Source organism: Haplochromis burtoni, unplaced genomic scaffold (assembly GCF_018398535.1).
Source record: "Haplochromis burtoni strain Fernald_Lab_line unplaced genomic scaffold, NCSU_Asbu1 Contig_27, whole genome shotgun sequence".
NCBI classification, from domain to species: Eukaryota; Metazoa; Chordata; class Actinopteri; order Cichliformes; family Cichlidae; genus Haplochromis; species Haplochromis burtoni.
In genome coordinates this window covers 168100-187480 of record NW_024582388.1, presented here as the reverse complement: position 1 = coordinate 187480, position 19381 = coordinate 168100, and the positions used below count along the sequence as shown (strand labels likewise).

Here is a 19381-nt window from a genome sequence, read left to right as displayed (position 1 = left end):
GAGTAATCAAGACACCGTTTCTGGAGGAATCATGTTCTTATTGAATTTCTGAATAGGAAAAGTTCAATCACCTCCTCTGTATTAAGCCAAAATGATCTCTATTTGACAGCAAACTAAATACTGTGTATGGATCATCCTTTGATATTTGACCTCTTTCCTCTAGGTGGCAGCAGCATCCTGTGTAAGGAACAGCATCGGCTGCTTTCAGAAGGGATGACTTAATCCTCTGGAGCAGCTGATTCTGGGTCAGCTTTACTCTGGGATTTCACATCAGCGCAAACTTGATTTTAGTGTCGACACGCTGATTCCTGAGCTGCTTGCTTAACTACATAACTGTCTCCAGATGAGATTAAGTGGTGCAGTTCTGCTGCCAGGCCCATGCTTAAAGACTCAATGAAGTTTCAACACATCCCATCAACCCTATAAAAGGAGCTCGGTTTGGTAATAGACTGAACGTTGTGTGTGTGTGTTTGTGTGTGTGTGGCATTAATGCTGCTATTCAAAAAGGAAGCAGCTAGGGGTGACCTCAGGTTTTCCTACTGTTTCGGGGCTAAATGCAAATACTCAGTGAGGAAATATGAGCGCCCTCACGCACAGGAAGAGGTGGGTGGGGCTATCACAGGTCTGTAGCTCAATCACCACACACACACACGTGCACACACAAAAGTGCACAAACACACACACACTTTCTTTGAACTTGCTGAACAAGGATAGTTACATTTCACAGGGTGGAGTTATTTGGAAACCACAGTGTTTCTCTGCTGACAACAAATAGTAAACCACCAGCCAGCAGCAGCACGCCAATGAAGGCGTAACAACACAGCTAGCAGTGTGCTAACAGCAGGCAGGGCAGGGAGCTGTGGCTCTAAAAAGGGTTTTAAATGAAGCGAACTTCAAGAACTTAAAAGTCAGTGGGAAAAAAAACACACTTTGGTGCAGACTGACATCCCGACAACAACTGGATGGACTTTTATAAAGACTGGGCTCTGAAGCACACTTTGATGCACTCTCACACTGTGCGACAAAAAAAATTGCTGCACCACTATCAAATCATCAAGAGCATAAAGGCTCCTAACAGCCCTTTATATACACTTTACTGTACACTTATGTTTAATAGCACAGTGATGTTAAAAGGCAACACCATCGCACAAGAGCAAGAACCTGGAAGCCGAACTAAACAGAAGATGCTTTAAACGCCATCTAGCAAACACACCACAATGTTAGCGCGAGACAATTAGAGCTCGGGTCTTAGGATCTGGGCTTGACTCTGCTGTCTGTTTCTCTGCCAACACGACGTGGTTTTATATTTGTTGCCTTCACAAGTCAAAAAAGTCAAAATAACTCTTAATGCCGTTTTCGTAAAAGTGGTGGAAGCGCCACGAGAGCCTCGTGTAAGCCTGGTTAAATACTAACCTGAAGTGGATAATAACCTGCATCACTGATCACTGTTATTAGTGTTCGCTTATTACATTAACCTCAGTCTGTCAGCTCACATTTGTACAAACATGAAGCATGTTCATGTGCCTTTGCTTTCAGCTCTCTCCACTGCTGCAAAAGGTAAAAGCACAAACCGCAGGAAGCTCACAGGCTGTAAAATTCATTAACATAAACCTTATTAACATTTAGGACGATTATTCTCTTGTAAAAAATACAAATTGGTAGTTAAAATAAGAAGAAGTTTTGACAATTACTTTCATCTAAGGTTACACACGTCTGTGAATTCAATTTCAGCTAAAACAAACCAGAAAAAGTCAATACTGACAAAGTTTGTTGTTGCATTTTGACTTTAAGGGGGAAATAAAATAAAAATCCTCTAAAGCATCAGAGACACTTTTCACATAAAGTTTCATCACGTATCATCGACTTTGGCAGACGAGTTAAAGCAACAACTTGAAGGTCTTCTCTGAAGTTAAGTTATTGTAGGCATAAAAGACAAGCATAAAATGAAGCACATGTAGTGATAAAGATTTCAGTGTCTTTTTCTGCTGAACATCTATTTCACTCAACTAAGGGAACAAATGACCACACAGCTGGATCTGGCAAACACATTTGCTCCCTTTAAAATGGAATAAAAGACCTAAAGCTTAGAAACCAAAGACTTCTCTGTGTCCCTAAAGATGAAAAAAAGAATTCCTGTCTGGAAAATCTTCCCACAAATCCAACCAACATCCCATCTCTGTCTGTGGCAGGTCTCCTTTCATAATAACACAGCTAAAAATATCAACACTTAGAGGAAAATGAATGGTTATAATCCATTCTGCGATCCTGCTTTTAACGTAATAGTTTGAGCATCAGAGCCCGAGAGCCTGCTCGGGCTGCGTGTCTCTTTAACGTGATTCCGAGTGATCAGCATGTTTGAGCTTCCAAAACTGTAACGTGGTGAAACTCATCGAAAGTGAGATGTTTTCTGATTTAAAATTAAGTGATCCTAGTTCAGCCAGACTTTGATGTTGTGTCTGTTTTCAGCTCATACTTCCAGGCAGCTGGGAAAAGAGAAATCATGAAGCTTGAATGAATACTGAATAAAAGATTATGTGTTACAAGACTTTTTATTTCCCATAAAAAAGCAGTTTGCTTTGAATTGCCCAAATTACACTTCTAATTTGTGTCTTTCCCCCCCACAGTTTTGCAAAATAAGAGTTTTCACAGCTATTTTAATAAACAATCCAACTCTAAAGGAACTAATAACTGACCCTGTAAGTCATTCAGGGTCTGATTTCTCCTGTTTTTGTGTTAAACACTAATAGTTTGCAGTGGCTGCAGCTGGAAGCAAGCTGAAATCTTTGCGTCATGTCCAGGTAAATTAATATTTCCATGAGCTCAGCAGAATAAGGAAAATATTCTTGAACGGAAACCAAAACGGAAAACAAGTCTTCTCACAAAACACAGCAGTGAAAAGCAACTGGGTTTTATTAAAGGTGGGTAAGCCGTCTCTCTGCCTCTCACTACAGATTAGACGCTCTCGGCTCCCACAGCATCCAACTTTAACTCACGGACTCTTAAATCATCTCAAATAACGTGCCCAGCGATTCTCACAATATGTCATAATAATGCACATCTGGTTTTTATGTTAGACGAGGAATTAAAGTTTACACGGCATTAAAACAGGAATGAAACATTTATCATGCTCAACAACTTCCGCGGCAGCATGTGAGCTACACAAAACACTCTGGAATCATGGTGGGTGACAACGCCCCCACCAGGAAGAGAACGGTAGGTGCGTGTTTGCGTGCTTGTGCATGAGAGAGAGAATAGTTCCAGTATAACACAGTTTATGTGAAACAAATAGCCTCAAACATCCAGTGACACTATTACGATGCCTCAGTGGGACAGCAGTCATTCCTCTGTGATTCATCACTGCGTGTGACAGTCATTGCTTTTGAAAAGATTCAATCAGAAGACCGAACTTCTCTATTTGACTTTAACCATCTTGCTCTCCCATAACAAACCCTTCCCTGCAGTGTGGGGATGCCAGTCTCTCCAGTTTATTGGAACTGAACTGAACTTAAAGAATGTCTCCTGCTTTCGTAATGCAAATAACTGTCAATCCAGCCTGTAACAATGCATGACACCCTCATAAATCACACCGATTTTATTTATAAATAATTATCCGCAGGTACTTACTTGACACCAGGAATGTCCAACATATTTGTGAGCCCAGTCCAATTGATGTCCAGCAACTGAAAAACAGACAAATACTACAATTTAGACTTAGATTTATTAACAAGAAAATTAGAAGAAGATGAGAAAACAAAGCAAAAGGCCATTTGGTGTTTTCAAAACCTCAATGCTTCCTGATGAAAATGTGACGACACAGAAAGATAGAACATGTTTAGACTGGATTTTTGAAGGTTTCAGAGTTCGGCAAGTCTAAGAATTTTCAGGAAATATCATTAAAAATTCCCTCTGCACTCACGCTTTATAGTGCTTAAAAAAAGCTTTTTGTGCCATACTAAATGTGAACTTTTTAATAAAAATTAAAAAACGTGAATGAGTCAATACCCAAATATAATCTCAGCAAAACCACAGATTTATTCTTTTTTCTCCAAATAATAAACCAGACAATTTTCAACTATATGACCGTTCTTAACGGTATACTTTTATTTTTCATTTCATACAGATGTTGAAGCCAGATGTTGAAATCATGTGCTTCCACAGTGCAGTAGATAACTCTTGATAGGTTGCTAGTTTGACTGCAGCTGGAGAAACATATCCCCCTTAGGGGGGTCAGATCAGGACGGGCATCTGGTGTAAAACTGCCAAATCAAATGTGTGACAAGGGAGCAGCTCAAAGCAGCTCGAAGTAGATGCTGAAACAATAAAGAGTCTCTCTGAGATCTTCTCCTCAAAGACGGGAACGGCCAAGGAGCCGAGCTCTAAATTCAGTCGATATAATCGATACGGATGCTTCCCGTGTGAACGCACACAGCACTGACTACAGGCATTACTTTATGCTAACAAATAATTAGCTGCAAGACATTAAGTCTACATTATGAGAGCTAATAAAAGAGATCAATGTCATCATAACATTTGACAAACTCCTGACAAACAGCGAACTTCCTCTTACTCATTACCACAAAACAAACAGTCAAGCCGTTTTAATTCCCTGTGTTTCTGCTTTTTAGTTTTTCCAACAGTCAGGAAAGAACAATAAATAAATTGTGTAGTAAAATGTCACTTGCTGTAAATGTCCTTGGAACATGTTGCACTTTTTGAATGTGTATTACTGCTAATGTCACAGTTACCAGTCATTTCTATCTAGAAAATGATACGAACACAGGTAGCATCTGGACAACAGGAAGTTCAAGCAGTGTGTTTAAATTTAGACAAGATCATATATGTCAGCTGTTAGCCTAACATGGTGTTTGTATACTAGCGTGTGTATGCTAGCATGTGTGTGTGTTTTTCTATGATGGTGGATAAAAATGTATGAAAGCTTCAGATGAATCAGACTAACTGTACAGAACAGTAATCACATTATTTACACTATGAAACTTTCTTATCTTACTCAAGTTAATCTGGTAAGTATGAGCTGGTCAGCTGCACAGAAACAACAGAGCCTATAATGCAAACAGAAACTTTATTGAAGGCGCTGCTATTTAATGTGTTTTTATGACACAGCAGGTTGCCAGCATGCTCCCCTGATGCAAGCGGCAACATGTTCCCGTCGTACAGCAACTGATTCCACAAGAGAGTCACAAAGGGCGTTAGCCAGGACTCTCATATTCAGAAGAGAGCTCAACCTGGATTTCTAACCCAGTTATGAGGCTTTTGTACTGGAACTTTAACTGGGTTTCTTGAATAACCAGATAACAAGGAGAAGTAATTAACCACTTTGATTCTAACCCCACATTCCTGACACGCCCAAGTAAAGTAGTATGAAGCCAGTGGTAGTACTTGTGTGTGTACACTCACTCGCCTGCTTATTCATGTAATGATCTAATCCTCAAATCATGCAGCAGGTCATACAAGTCAGCGTTAGTCAGAAAGATTGAAATAAATCTGTTGCTATGTTATGATGGTTGGTTTGAGTTGAAGGTGTCAAGATATAATTACTAATGAAAACCTCGATAAAAAGGAAAAAGGTCCTCTCACTGCAACATCAGACGTCAAGATGGATGGAATAAAAGAGCAGAAGATACGTTGGAGTTTAACCCGTCATCCAAGAAAATCCATCTAAGGCTGCAGCGAGTGCAGGCTTACCACAACTGGACAGCCCAAGACTCGACAGGTAGAGGTGGAAATACTTGATCACACACTTTGGTCTCTTTAATACCAGATAATGATTTGGATGCGATACCCTACAAGAAAATTTATGCCAACACTTTGAATCTCATTAAGGACAAAATTGACTCCTGTTGTTTGCCGTCTACCACCAGGAGGACTCTGATCCAACCATCATGAAAACAAAAATACAAACGGTAAATGAATCCATGAATTTACAACTGCTGTGCTTTAAAATGTATCTGTGTAGCACTTTCAATTAAAATGGAATAAACAGATAAAATGACATAAAGGAGACCTGAACAGGTGGATCATGAGTTTCTTCTTAAAGGTATCAACAGTGTCTGAACAAGTCCGACAGATGCAAGTTCAACAACTCGGACCCACAACCTCCAAAGCAAGCCTCTTTTAGTTCTTAGTCTGGACCTGGGTACCACAAACAAACATTGATCAGCTGACCTCAGAGACCTAGCAGTTACAAAATCCCATCGCACACGTGGAACTGAATCCAGGCACATCATTTGGAAACTTCTGATCTAGAAACCTGATTTTTCAGAGAGTAACAAGGACCAGTCTCTGTCCTCAGTTTTTCGGGACGACAATCAGCTCACTGATAGTTAGTGTTCACTATCACACGACTGCACTGCATTGCACAGACTCTTGTTAGGAAATCATTACATGCTACTTTTAACAAAAGCAATAATATGTTAGTGTCAGGGGAGAAGAGTGCGTCTGCAGGAGTGGGTCAGTATCTGTGAGATAAGGAAACTGTGAAGACGATTATAAAAGAGGATTCAAATGTGAAATGTTGGCTAACATCATTACATCAGAAGCAGACTGAGTAGCAATGAGGGAAAGCTGACGTGAGAAACTGGCAAAGTTCTAGCACAGAGTAGATATATGTACACATAACAGGAAATGAGTCATAATAAAAGCAACAAAACTACGCTTTACAAATGTAAAACTGATTTAAACAATAAATGGATTTAAAAAATCACAAATTATACACCTAATAAGACTTCAAAGGTGTGAGTCTTTTCTTCTTTTGAGAGTCATTACCATAAGAGACAAATGATTAACAGCAACGCACGTCTTTCTGTGGCCTAGTTAGCTCTATGTAGAACATGGTGGACCACAACAATGCTCTGCCAGGCTGGCACAGGAAGAGCATCGAAGCAGCTGGGGGATTTCAAAGAACACATTAGAAATGAATGAAATCACAAAAAAAGAGCAAAAGATTCAGAAGTGTTTTTTATTTTATTTTGAAAAGCAAAGTATAAACACAGTCTGCAAACATGCAAAACTGCTCTCTGCACTGGCTGAGGAGGTTATTTCATTAGAATTCATTTTCACACCACAACTGATTTGAGTGTCATCCAACTGCTATTTGTGGGTTTCTATGCAGGCATCAGGCTGTAGGTTTCACTCTGAGTGAAACCTACAGCGTAGTGTAGGTGTAAGGTTGCTCGTTTATCGTTTTTTATGAATGCACAAAATCTGGACTGGATACTGAAATGCTTTCATTTGTTTCTGCACATCTGCAGTTTAAAGGTGTTTCATGCTTGATGTGCTATCCGTGTGTTTAGCGTGTTTGCAGAAATTTATGTTGACTACAGTCGATTCCCATTGGCTTCTCCCTTCATCTCTCTCTCTCTTTTCTTTGCTATTTTGGCCTCGACACCCATCGGACAGGTTGTTTTGCATTAATATCATCAGTTGCCATGGACTCAATAAAAAGTATCTTCATTACATCGGCCTCCTTTCTGCTCCACTCCACATGAACAGTGGAAGTATTTTCAGTTTCTCTATGAGTGAAACTGAAAATAGAGAAAAAGAAACTTGTGCTACCATAAATGTCAGCAATGCAGAGACTCACACCAACATAAAATAAATTTGAAAAAATTGTTTTTATTTATATAGCACCTTTCTAGACAGAGTCACAAAGTGATGAACATAAGATAAAAAAATAATAAAAGGTAAAACAGACAATACAAAACAGGCACAAATTTTATGAAAAACAGTTTTAAAAAGGTGAGTTTAAGGTTGTTTTTTTAAAACAACTACTGAGTCCACAGTTCTTACGGTTCCACAGTCTCGGGGCCACAGTGGCAAAAGCTCTGTCACCCTTAGTTCTCATCTTAGTCTGTTTTATAGCAAGTAAGCCCTGATCAGATGACCTCAGGGACCTGCTGGGGACATCGGGCTGTAGCAGATCAGCGATGTAGGCTGGTGCCAGTCCGTGTAAGGCTCTAAATGTCAAGACCAGGAACTTCAAATGGACTCTAAATTCAACAGGAAGCCAGTGTAGCTGAGATAGCAATGGTGTCACATGTGAACGCTGCAGCGTTTTGCACAACCCGCAGACGATCCAGAGAACCTTTGCTTAGACGCATAAACAAAGAGTTACAATAGTCCAAGCGTGAGGAAATAAATGCATGTATAGCAATCTCCAGTTCAGAGATAAAACAGGGCTTAGCTTAGCCACATTCCTTAAATTATATAAACAAGACCGAACCAGAGAATTCACGTGCCCGTCCAATGTAAGTGTCGAGTCAAAAGTGACACCTAAATCCCTGATAGAGGATTTAACGGTGATGTAGATATGAGGAGAACCACTCTAAGGCAGTTCCAGATACACCAACCCAATGTTTAAGACTTTCAAGGAAGATGTGATGGAAACAGTGTCAAAAGCCGATGTGAGGTCCAACATAAGTAGGACAGAGAAAAAAAATTAGCACAAATAATTCAAGTGAATTCAAATTACCGTAAATGTCGGGCTATAAGCCGCTACTTTTTGCACAAGCTTTGAACCCTGCGGCTTTTAGTCAGGTGCGGCTTTTCTATGGATTGTCCGTGATTTTTGTCATATCGTAAGACGATTTGTTTTGTGTGTTCCGCTGTTGTACGGCACTACGTTGCCTGGCGGAAGGATCGGGGTTCAAGAGTGGTATGTTAGTCACATGTCCGTCCGCCAGGCAACGTAGTGCCGTACGAAGTAGCGCGAAAAACAAACTTCAAAGTAGCGGTACGCGTTCAGCGGGAGTCGTGGATGATGAGCGGCGATAAACTTGCAAGTTATGCCCAAAAAGCAAGTTATGCCCAACTCCACCGGTGGATTCTGACAGCGTGGAAAAGTGTGAAAACATCCACGATCACCAACGGATTTTGAAGGGCTGGACTGCTGCATGATGGAGAGGAGGACACCGCCACGGCCCTTCAGAGGGTGTTCGACTCTGACACTGACAATGAGGATTTGTTTGGTTTTGAAAGTGACAACGAAGGAGAGAAGAAGAGTGGATGACGAAGCCATCCTGAGCCTGTTTGTATCCGACACTGGAGAAGAGGACTTTGGTGGTTTTAGTGCGCAGGAAGAAGAGAAAGATGGTGGTGAATGACTGACTTTTCTTCTTGTTAAAGCTGTGTCACTGCACCTGAGCCTAAAAGGTAGTCCGAATCTATTTTTCTGGTGTGCTGTAGGCTACTGTTATGTACTACATGTGCAAATATGTACCCATAACTTGTTTTTCAAAATATTAATAAAAGTGATGTCTCCAAACAGCCATCTCTTTCCTGACAATTCCCTTTGTGCATATTCTCTTACATATGATAAGTCAACATTGAAACACCTGCGGCTTTTGGTCAGGTGCGGCTAATGTATGTACAAAACAGGATTTTCCCCTGATTTTAGCTTGTGCGGCTAATATTTAGGTGCGCTTTGTAGTCCGGGAAATACGGTATACGTTTTCTTTATTGCATTTATCATGTTCCAATTGTTTTTTGTTCACTGCTATTCAGTAAATATAGTTGTTGAAAGCATTTCTGTGTTTACTTTTCATTTTAAACAAGTTAAAGCTGATTATAGATGACCTAATCTCCACTCTGGGTACACCCTGCACAGGTCAGATTGGGCAGGTGGAACGAATTTATAGATGGATGGATTACAGAGAGACACAGCATTACAGAGACAGGAAACATTCCCCTCCTCTTCTTTAAAATGAGAAACACAGCTTATTGTTCTCACACTGGTTTCGGATCAGATACTTTATGTTGACAAACACCCAAAACCACGGTATCAGCTTCGGACTGAAAAAGTAAACGTTTCTTCAGGTTTCTTCAGTGAGGTGTTTGTGTGAAGTGTGAGAAAGAGCTGCCCTTACTTTCATCTGATCGTAAGATGGTGTCGTACTAACCACAACTTACTGTGTGGACACTGCTAAGCTGTTATTTCGGGTATAGAAAAAAAGAAGATGAAGAATACAGCGTCACTCAGTTTCAGGCGGCATCACTCACTACTAAGGTTGGGCGATTGGACGAATATATCCACTATTGACGACAGGCTGAGCCTTTCGACGATTGTTTTAAAGGGTGATTTATTTATTTATTTGCCGATGAGTAAGTTTGCTAATAATGCTGGTTGAAGCTAAGAGAGGCAATCAATGGAAAAAATGAATAGTGCTGTTTTAATGGCACCTTCTTCCAGCTGCGAACCAATGCACCCTCCTCAGACTGCACCCAAATGCAGCAGCAATACATGCACGCAAACTCATAACAGAAAGAAAGAAAGGCAGTTCAGAAAAAAACAAAAACATTTTATTTAAATACAAAAACCACAATGGTGGGGAGGGAAACAAAGAGAAACTGGTTTCCTTTTTCCACTACAACCGTGTTTACAGCCTGTTCCAGTGTTTCTGTGTCTTACACACTCGACCAAACAACAAATACAAAATTAAACAAAAAGTAAGTTAAAAATCAAAGTGTCTCTTCCAGCGAACATAAAAGATAAATCTCTTTTTTGCAATTTGGCGCATGTCAATTAGATAAATAAAGAATCCAAAAGTAGCTATTTTAATACTGAAACAAACAAAAAAGAAGGTAAAATATTCCCTTCAAACAAAACGTTTAAATTCTAAACATGATTGCATTGCTCCGCCCATCAAAAAGTCTGTGCCTGCGCTAAAATACCGCCCATCCTCGGTTATTGGACCATTTTTGAATTATTAAACGTCGCCCACTACCCACACTTTATAGCACATTTACATTCTCTTAGCAGAGAAACACATCAGCGATTTATCCTTGTGCTCAACAGAGCCCAGTACTGTAAATCTGATTCATTCAAAGTAAAAACGTCTGCTGGCTGCTGTAGAAGCAAACGGTTCATAGCAGATAAATAGAAATACTGCCGCGTATCATGATTTATGACTTCACCGAAACCACCACAATCTTTTGTCCTGTTATGTCAGGACAGCCAAAGTCAGAGTGGCTGTTATTTAAAACTGCTGTGTCAAAGCGCTGCGTCACTCGAGGACCTGTTTGGATGGTTTGACCGATCTACATGTGTAAAACATGTAAAACCAGCCTTAGAGTTACGCTGGACAGGTCTGATGTCACTTTGGACAGCATGTGGCTCAGGCAAAAACATCGCTTAAATATAACTGTAGCCTTCAAACGCACTCCCACTCCTGTTCTCACCATATTCACATGTGACGGATGACCTTTTTTGGCTTGATTTACCGATGCTGACCGACGTCCATATAATATCCCACAATAGTACATTTTTACATTTGAAAGTTTACAACTTCTCTACACTTTCTTTGTCGTTTGGTTGGGTTTAGGCATTCAGTAATGTTGCTGTAGCTACTATGAAGTGCATGCTAAATGATATGTTACAGTTACTGTAGTCGTTGTTACAGTTACTGAAATGTCTGCTGCACTTTTAAGCTGGCGAGCAGTTCCTGGAAGTTTTATATTTATGTTTCATTGCAATAAAAGAAAAATAATTTTATACAAAGAAAACTGATCAATTCTGTTAATAACCTTCCCTTGGAAGCCAATTTCAATCAAGTTATATTAAAATATGTTTTCTGTTATAAAACAATTACTTTATACAACTGCAGTTAACCTGCTCACAATGTCAGATGCTAAATCTGTGACAATACTAATAAAGTCTGCTTTATTATCTGAACATTGATGATGTTTTGGATGTTTCTACTATGCATATATATTGACCTGATAATACAACACTGGATAAAAGTGGTGCACTGACTAATGCACAAACCCTGCCCTGTGCAGCGTCGTGCGATGAATACAAACATTTAAACCGACACGAAGCCTCAAACTTGCCCCTGATGAAATCAAAGGCACGAGACACACCAGAATAAACCAAAACAAAGAGGTGGCTGGTGGTTGATACTAACTGACACCAATGCTCAGTTTCCTGATTAGCCGCATTGTCAGAACACAGCTGTCACGCCTGGAGCCAAGCAACCTGTCACAACGCAACTGTGGCACACAGGGAGGAACGGGAAGGAGAAACAACAACAGTGAAGAAATATCAGCAACGTCACGCTCGGTGTGAAGAGTTGGTTTATTTGTGGCAGTACAGCAGCAGGTAACCGTCAGTGTGAGGGTTGTTATCGACCAGGTGTAATGATAACACCAATATACCATCTATAGCTGTGGAAGCAATGCTGCTAGTCTGAGTCTGGAAGCACAACTGACAGACATTTTTAACAAGCCAAGAAAGTTCTTTGCTGCCACTACTCAGCGGTTTAACTAACGATTCCAGGAAATACATATTAATTAAAGGTATTTATTGCAATTTTCTGATTCGCAACAAAGCAACAGAAATCTACCCTATGACACGAGGCACCGGCCAATCACGGGCCTTTATTAGATGTCTTTCAAATGTAGACAAATCTGTTAGAATCTGTGAAGATTTATTTATAAAATCTGCCATTAATATGAACTTACTTAATATTTTGCTATATCAAAAAACAGGATTATGGAAAAAAACAAAAAAAACCTCCCGGGCTGCCTCACTTTTAGTTCGGGTCAAAATTAACAATCAATCATTGTGTTACATGCACAGATGCAAACCTGTGCTTCAGGTGAGCGGTGCCTGAGACAGAGAGAAGAGAAAACCTGCACAGTGGGCGGGATTTTCAGATTCTCTCATTATTTCTTTCATATTTTCACTGTTAATGATTATTACAGGTGGGAAATATTTCCTCCTAAATTTTAACTATTGGTGAAACTTGAAACCCGCCACACGCTGGAGGAAACCATTTTTCTACTGTCGACATCTGCTAATCAAAGCAGCATGCACATAGCTAGCTTGTAGAAAAACAATAGTTCTTACACAGAACAGCTTATTTGAATAATCAGGTCACTATTTCTTGGAAAGAGACACAGCTGTTGAGGGTTTGTTTGTTTTTTTTCCTCGTTAAATACAATTGTTGCACCAGATTGGTGAATGTCATCAAGCTCCATGATCATCAAAAGAGGGCAGGCGTCATCTCTGGAACTGGGCAATTTACAGCAAAATAATCAACGAGGATAAACGACACTACAGAGCAGAGGACAAATTTGGCGAGTGATCTGTTGCTTTGACTTACAAAACTGCACTGTGTAAATTCACACGTTACATATTACTGCACTCATTACATCCGGAAGTACAATACAACTCAATCAGGAAGGATTTTTAAAACATCCTGAAAAGGAAAATGATTAAAATGCCTTAAGAGGTGAAAAGCTTCCTGACAGACAGGATCTGACCTTATATGCTTGAAGTGAACACTGCGTATCAGTGTTTGGCTCCTTGCCCTAGGACATCTCTATAGTAAATTATTAGAAAAGCCAGTTTCTAAGTTGAAGTCCTACAAATACATTTTACAAGAGACAACACTGATGTCACAATGTCATAATAAATGTGTCAGCAGTCGCTCCTTTTTTGTTAGATCCTTTGTGGTAAGAGATTAGAAGAGGGACCCTGTCAGGGCACTTCACACATATGCAGATGACATAAATGATCTGACAGACTTGAACAGTCTTATTCTAATTCTGCACAAAAACATCTATGAAAATCAAGAATTTGATTTCATTTTCTGGCCTCATCTGAAACTCTTTATTGTTTGATGTATGTTCCATGTCAGCAAAGATCTGCCTGAGCTCTCCCCACCTTGTTTGACAGCAGAGAGAGATAAAATCACTTGTAACCGCCCTGACTTCTTCCTGGTTCACATCTGAACCACAAGCTTCATCGTTTAGTTCAAAACTCCACGAAAGCCTCCTCCTACTAATTTCAGACTGAAGATGTATGTTTATTGAGACAGGGGCAATTTCACATTTCTATTTGAAGATTATGATAGCAAATATTTTTCCTCTGAGTGCCACCATCAAAGACTGAATCTAGAAGAGGGACCGTGTTGAAGCACAGGAAGGAAGGCAGCAGTCAAAGAGAAGGAATGCACTGATAAAGGAGGGCTTGAGTTAGGCTGCCTTCAAGAAGACTGAAGAGAAAAGCGCTGTGGTAGGTGGCAGAGTGCACAGTACCAGCAGGACCACCATCAGGCAAAGAAAAGCAATAAGATCTCAGTGATAACAGCTGGTGCTGGTATGCTAGAACTCTGCAAGTTATTAGCTCAAAGTTTGCGTGTGTGTGTGTTTTCATGTAAAAAGCTTGATATTCCCCTTTTTTGCAATGCAGATCAAGGCGCAACGAAAACAAAGCATTTTGGGACTCGTTAATGTAAAAATCTGACCAGGAAACATAATGGAAATAACAAGACCTGAAAGCATTTCAGAGGCTGCCAAAAGTTAAAGTACTCACAGGTTTCTTGAGGAAAAAGACAGAAAGGGCTCCGATCAGAGGGATGTCCCCCAGCAGCGGCTCCATCACCACTCTCATCACTCCATGAAGCTGAACAGAGAAAAAGAAAGAAACATCACAAATGAGTCTTTTGATTTTTAGCCTGTGATGACCCCCAGGTCCAGGTTACACCGGTGAGCCCTAAAACTTGATTCTGTTGATCTGACGTAACGTTTCATCTCTGATCCAAGTGACTTGCTTTCTGTTTGCGTTCACAGACAAGTTTACCCAAATTATTGCTTCTGGTCATTCACAGCCTGCAGGACCATCTAATCCTTAACTCTATTTTTTTCTTCCCCTCAATTACCTGTTAAGCCTCAGAATCCAGGTCAGAGGAAAACAAGAGTAAGACAGGGGACTGTTTTGTTTCATCTTTAAGTTTGATTGCTTCCCCGTAACAAATCCAACAGGGTTACAGCCGTCACAGCATATTATTGGCTACTGAGAGATAACAGACTCATTTTAGAGATCTACAAAGTCCAGCTTAGGTGAATGGATGGGTGGGATAATAAGTCACAGGATTGTCAGTCAGGAGACGGTCTTTCTTCTCCTGTTTGTGTTTTGCATTCAATTTGACTTTTTTTTCCCCACTCACAGCCCACAATCCATCACAGGTTGCTGTAATGTTTAAAGTAGAGAGAAAGTGATGTTTTCTTGTTACAGTTTTGCTGCATTACGAGAAATAATGACCAAAATCCACCAGCAACAATGAATATTGTGTGAGGACCCATTAGTTTGAGTAGAATCGGATCAATACTGTGGTAAAAATGCACAGTGAACACAAATTGGGCAACGACCCATTAAGAGACAAATTTGATTAAATTCTGACAATTCTTGTTGAACGAGCAGCGATTATTTCAGACTGTGAGTCAAAAATACTGAGGAATAATGTCTCTATATAGTTTTTTTACCATATATACAGAGTATTCAGATTTCTGTTGTGTTCATCCGCGAGGCGTGGGTGGTGGTTGGGTGTATGTAATGTTATCCACACAGAACAGTGGAACAGCAGCTCAAAATACACGGTGGGTGAAAGAGGGAAAAAGAACCAGCGAGTTTATTTCCCACTTCATGCAAGAACACAAAATATAACTAGATCGGCTGTACTAACAGACTCACATATACTGTAATCATTAAGCCTACTGTAATCCTAATTTTGAGGCCCTGAGAATGAAGAAAGAGTCTGCAACACAAACTTCACAGTTAAGTGAATGTTTCTTTATTTTGGATGCAGGTTTCTCAGAGGCTGCAGTGACTCAAACCTCAGACATGCAGACTGGCCGTCTGTAGCACCAAATTTGGTTGTAGCTTGCTCTGAGTAATCAAATACCAGCATTTTGCACATCGAAACGGGCGTGCAGCGGAAAGACTGCAGATAGCCTCTTGTTTATACCACTTTCCGTCCTGCAGCTCATTTCTCCCTGAAGGAGGATGCTTCAGAAGTCATGTGCAGCTGATAATGCTCCATCAGAGGCCCGCTGGGAGGAAGAAGATACCTTTTTAAATAAAAGATGTGACAGCAAAAAAGAAAAGAAAAAAAAAAGTCGACAGCCAGCGAGTGGAGGAGAGTAAACCCGAATGACTCATGAAGCATGATAAGCTCCCAGTTCACATCTTCTCCATTTAAACTACTTATATCTTCAGCAGCCTATGAAATGCTGACACACCGTCGGGGACTGAAGCTCTACAATCTGAGCCAAACACAAAAGGAAAACATCGACTGGGCTTCGTACACGTAGCCATTTCTCTCTGTAAATCTTTGGGTCTTCTCTCCCACTCTGATCTCTGGTCAGCAAATATGGTCTGATCCTGTGCCAACAGCTGAGTGGATAACGTCTCGTTATCAGTTCTGTGTAAACACATGATGCAATTAACTTTCTCCGCAGAGGTCAGTACTTAATGTAGAAGTCACCGCTGGGGTACAGCGTGTGTTTTTAAGTTCTTCATTCATTTGTATTTTTTAGAAACTGTTACTACTTCTGCTACCACTAGGACTATTTCAAGGATCAAACTTGAATAACAACTTTATGTCTGTTAAATCAGCCACTTTATTTATTAGGGAGAATTTCCAGACATTCATTTGTTCCTGGCACCTAAAATTTACTATGTAAAAAAAAAAAAATTTCTAAGGCTCTGAGACTCCAGAAATCCACAGTGAGAACCATTAACCACAAATGGACAAAACACAGAACAGTGGTGAACCTTCCCAGGAACGGCCATCCGCCCAAAGTTACTGGATGAGTCGTCATTGGACTCCAAGGGAACGGTGATGACTCATGCAGGAGGTCTTAATAAAATAAATAACATGACTGATTTCCTGTCTCAGTTTTTGCACTTTCAGTTTTCAGACTATTGAATTAATGGACTTGTAGTTTGGGGTACAGCAGTGTGGAGGTTAGCACTGTCACCTTACACCACGGAGTTTAAATCCACCAGCCTTTCTTTGTGGAATTTGCACGTTCTCCCCGTGTCCGCATGAGTTCGCTCCGGGTATTCTGGCATTCTTTTCACAGTCCAAAGACACGCATGTTAGGGTCACTGGTTATAGTAAACAGGCTGTAGGTGTGACTGTTTGTTGATCATCTACACTGATTATCTATACTCCTACTGGGCCCTGAATTGGAAAAGCAGAAGATGGAGGGACTCGTTGTTTGGGGCGATCGTGGCTCAAGAGTTGGGAGTTCGCCTTGTAATCGGAAGGTTGCTGGTTCGAGCCCCGGCTCGGACAGTCTTGGCCGTTGTGTCCTTGGGCAAGACACTTCACCCGTTGCCTACTGGTGGTGGTCAGAGGGTCCGGTGGCGCCAGTGTCCGGCAGCCTCGCCTCTGTCAGTGCGCCCCAGGGTGGCTGTGGCTACAATGTAGCTGCCATCACCAGTGTGTGAATGTGTGTGTGAATGGGTGGATGACTGGATATGTAAAGCGCTTTGGGGTCCTTAGGGACTAGTAAAGCGCTATATAAATACAGGCCATTTACCATTTGTAGCAGAAAGTGTTGTGACAACGGACTTTGTATTTTTCATGTCTTTATATGGGATAAATAGGCATACAACTACTGACCTTAACATGTTGCATCTATCTTGGATTCGTACCTGTATACTTTTGATTCCAGCCCTGCAGTAGTACTTTTTGATGTCCACGTCAATTTCTGTATTCCCGACAAAACTGAAAGGAAGGGCGAGAAGAACGTAGAAGGGGATTCATGTGTGTATTCATATGAAGATAAAAATAAAAACTCATCATGCATTTATTCAGATTTTAAAGGGCAAGTTTACACACAAACTGATGAGAGTGCTGTACATCCACCATCCAAATCTATTTGACTAATTTGACGGTGACTTAATCTACATTTGATGTGTCAGTGAGCATTTCTGCATGGGCTCAAAAAACGAGTGCGTGAAAACGTTCCAATCAGGTAATACAACTGACAATTATTACCAATTATGATCCTGAGAAAAAGGAAGCGCACAAAATGAGCACTTTAATAAACATTTACTGAAGTAACGAGTTTTCTCTGTGTGACAACAAACTAAAAACTCATCAACTGATTCAGACCAAATTAAACAAACTATAGGTTTTAAACGACAGCCTGACGCCAAGATTTGTACATAAGAAGTCATAATTTGAAAGAAACAAGTGCAATTAAGATTACATCACTGGCCAAGTCAAGTGAATTCAACAATGAATGAATCTGAGCGGTCTACCTGATCTGCAGGTCCATGATAACCTGCCTCTTGTCCACATTTTCAGTGTAAACTTTCACTCCATTCACTCTCAGCGGCTGCAGAAAAAAAACAGAGGACATGACAAAACGGAAATCAGACCTGCAGTAAAAGCTTTATTTAATGTTTACTAGCTCTGCATAATTCTACGTGTGAGGTAAATCTGGGTGCGTGGCGAAGAAACTTTCCAGTTCTGATTAAATCAGTTCATGCGAGTCAACGAGGGAGTCACAAATAGAAACATGCGATAAAAGATCTGAACACGTACACTCTGACAGATGGTGCTGCCTAAAACGTCCATGACACTAATTCTCCAGGATTTCCCACAAAGCTAACATCTAAAAATAAAAGTGTTATTCTACAGGCAATAAAAGCCTATAAAACAAAGTGCTAGCTGGTGTATTAGTACGAATAACCCAGATTACAGAAGTGTCCTGCCATGGCCTTTTGGAGTGCATTCACAACACTGTGTTCTTATCTTGTCACCTTGTCGCCCATGTCAATCTTGGTGAAGCAGAAGGTGCTGAGATGAGGGTTGGCGCCCTTCACCGCCGGCTCGATGGTCTCTCTGAACAGCTTCTCCACAAACTGGCAGATAAACGGCCACATCTGCTTCACCGTCTGAGGAAGGGAAAAGAGAAAAACCATGTGGGAGAAAGAATTAGACAGATACAAGACATCCAAATCCCACAGCCCAAAATCCTTCAGCCCACAGCCTGAACAGTCACTGAGCACTGATGCATGCAGCTGCTGGACAAGCCTCATGTTTTACAGCAGACCTGGTGAAAAACAATTACCTGGCATCTCTCTGCAAACGCTTGTGTTTGTTGCACTATACCAATTTAGTTCAAATGACAAACAATGCAGAGATCGGTGTACTTTCAACTGTCACTGTGTTTGTCATACTTTAGATTGTCTATACTTACTACTGCAATTGAGAAGCTGTTACCAAGACTCCTGTGTTTCTGTAATTACATGTGCAGCTATTTGCACCATTTGTGCCCAATCTGAAATCCCCCTGACGGGCAATAAAACGTATTGCTTCACATTACATCATATTACATCACACTGTATAATATTATACCCTCACAGCCATTACAGGTAAACATCAATCAAAAATATGTCTTACAGTTGTATTTCTTATCATCAGTGTTGTGTTGCCAACACCTTTGCCAAACGAGGTCATTTTTATAGTCAAATCAAATCAAATCAAATCACTTTTATTGTCACATCGCATGTGCAGGCACACTGGCACAGCACATGCGAGTGAAATTCTTGTGTGCGAGCCCA

General features: G+C 40.6%; 1 protein-coding gene across 5 annotated transcripts in view; it reads right to left on the bottom strand.

Annotated features, from left to right (window-relative positions):
• Nucleotides 1–19381, bottom strand: part of LOC102302399 (extended synaptotagmin-2-A) — a 63385-nt gene that overhangs the window by 15939 nt on the left and 28065 nt on the right. For all 5 annotated transcript variants that reach the window (XM_042219033.1, XM_042219034.1, XM_005917985.3 and 2 more), the window contains exons 4-8: nucleotides 18578–18712; nucleotides 18074–18150; nucleotides 17462–17534; nucleotides 14333–14422; nucleotides 3625–3680 (exon numbers count right to left, since the gene is read on the bottom strand). In XM_042219033.1, the coding sequence (XP_042074967.1) occupies nucleotides 3625–3680; nucleotides 14333–14422; nucleotides 17462–17534; nucleotides 18074–18150; nucleotides 18578–18712 (431 nt within the window). The remainder of the gene's footprint in view (nucleotides 1–3624; nucleotides 3681–14332; nucleotides 14423–17461; nucleotides 17535–18073; nucleotides 18151–18577; nucleotides 18713–19381) is intronic.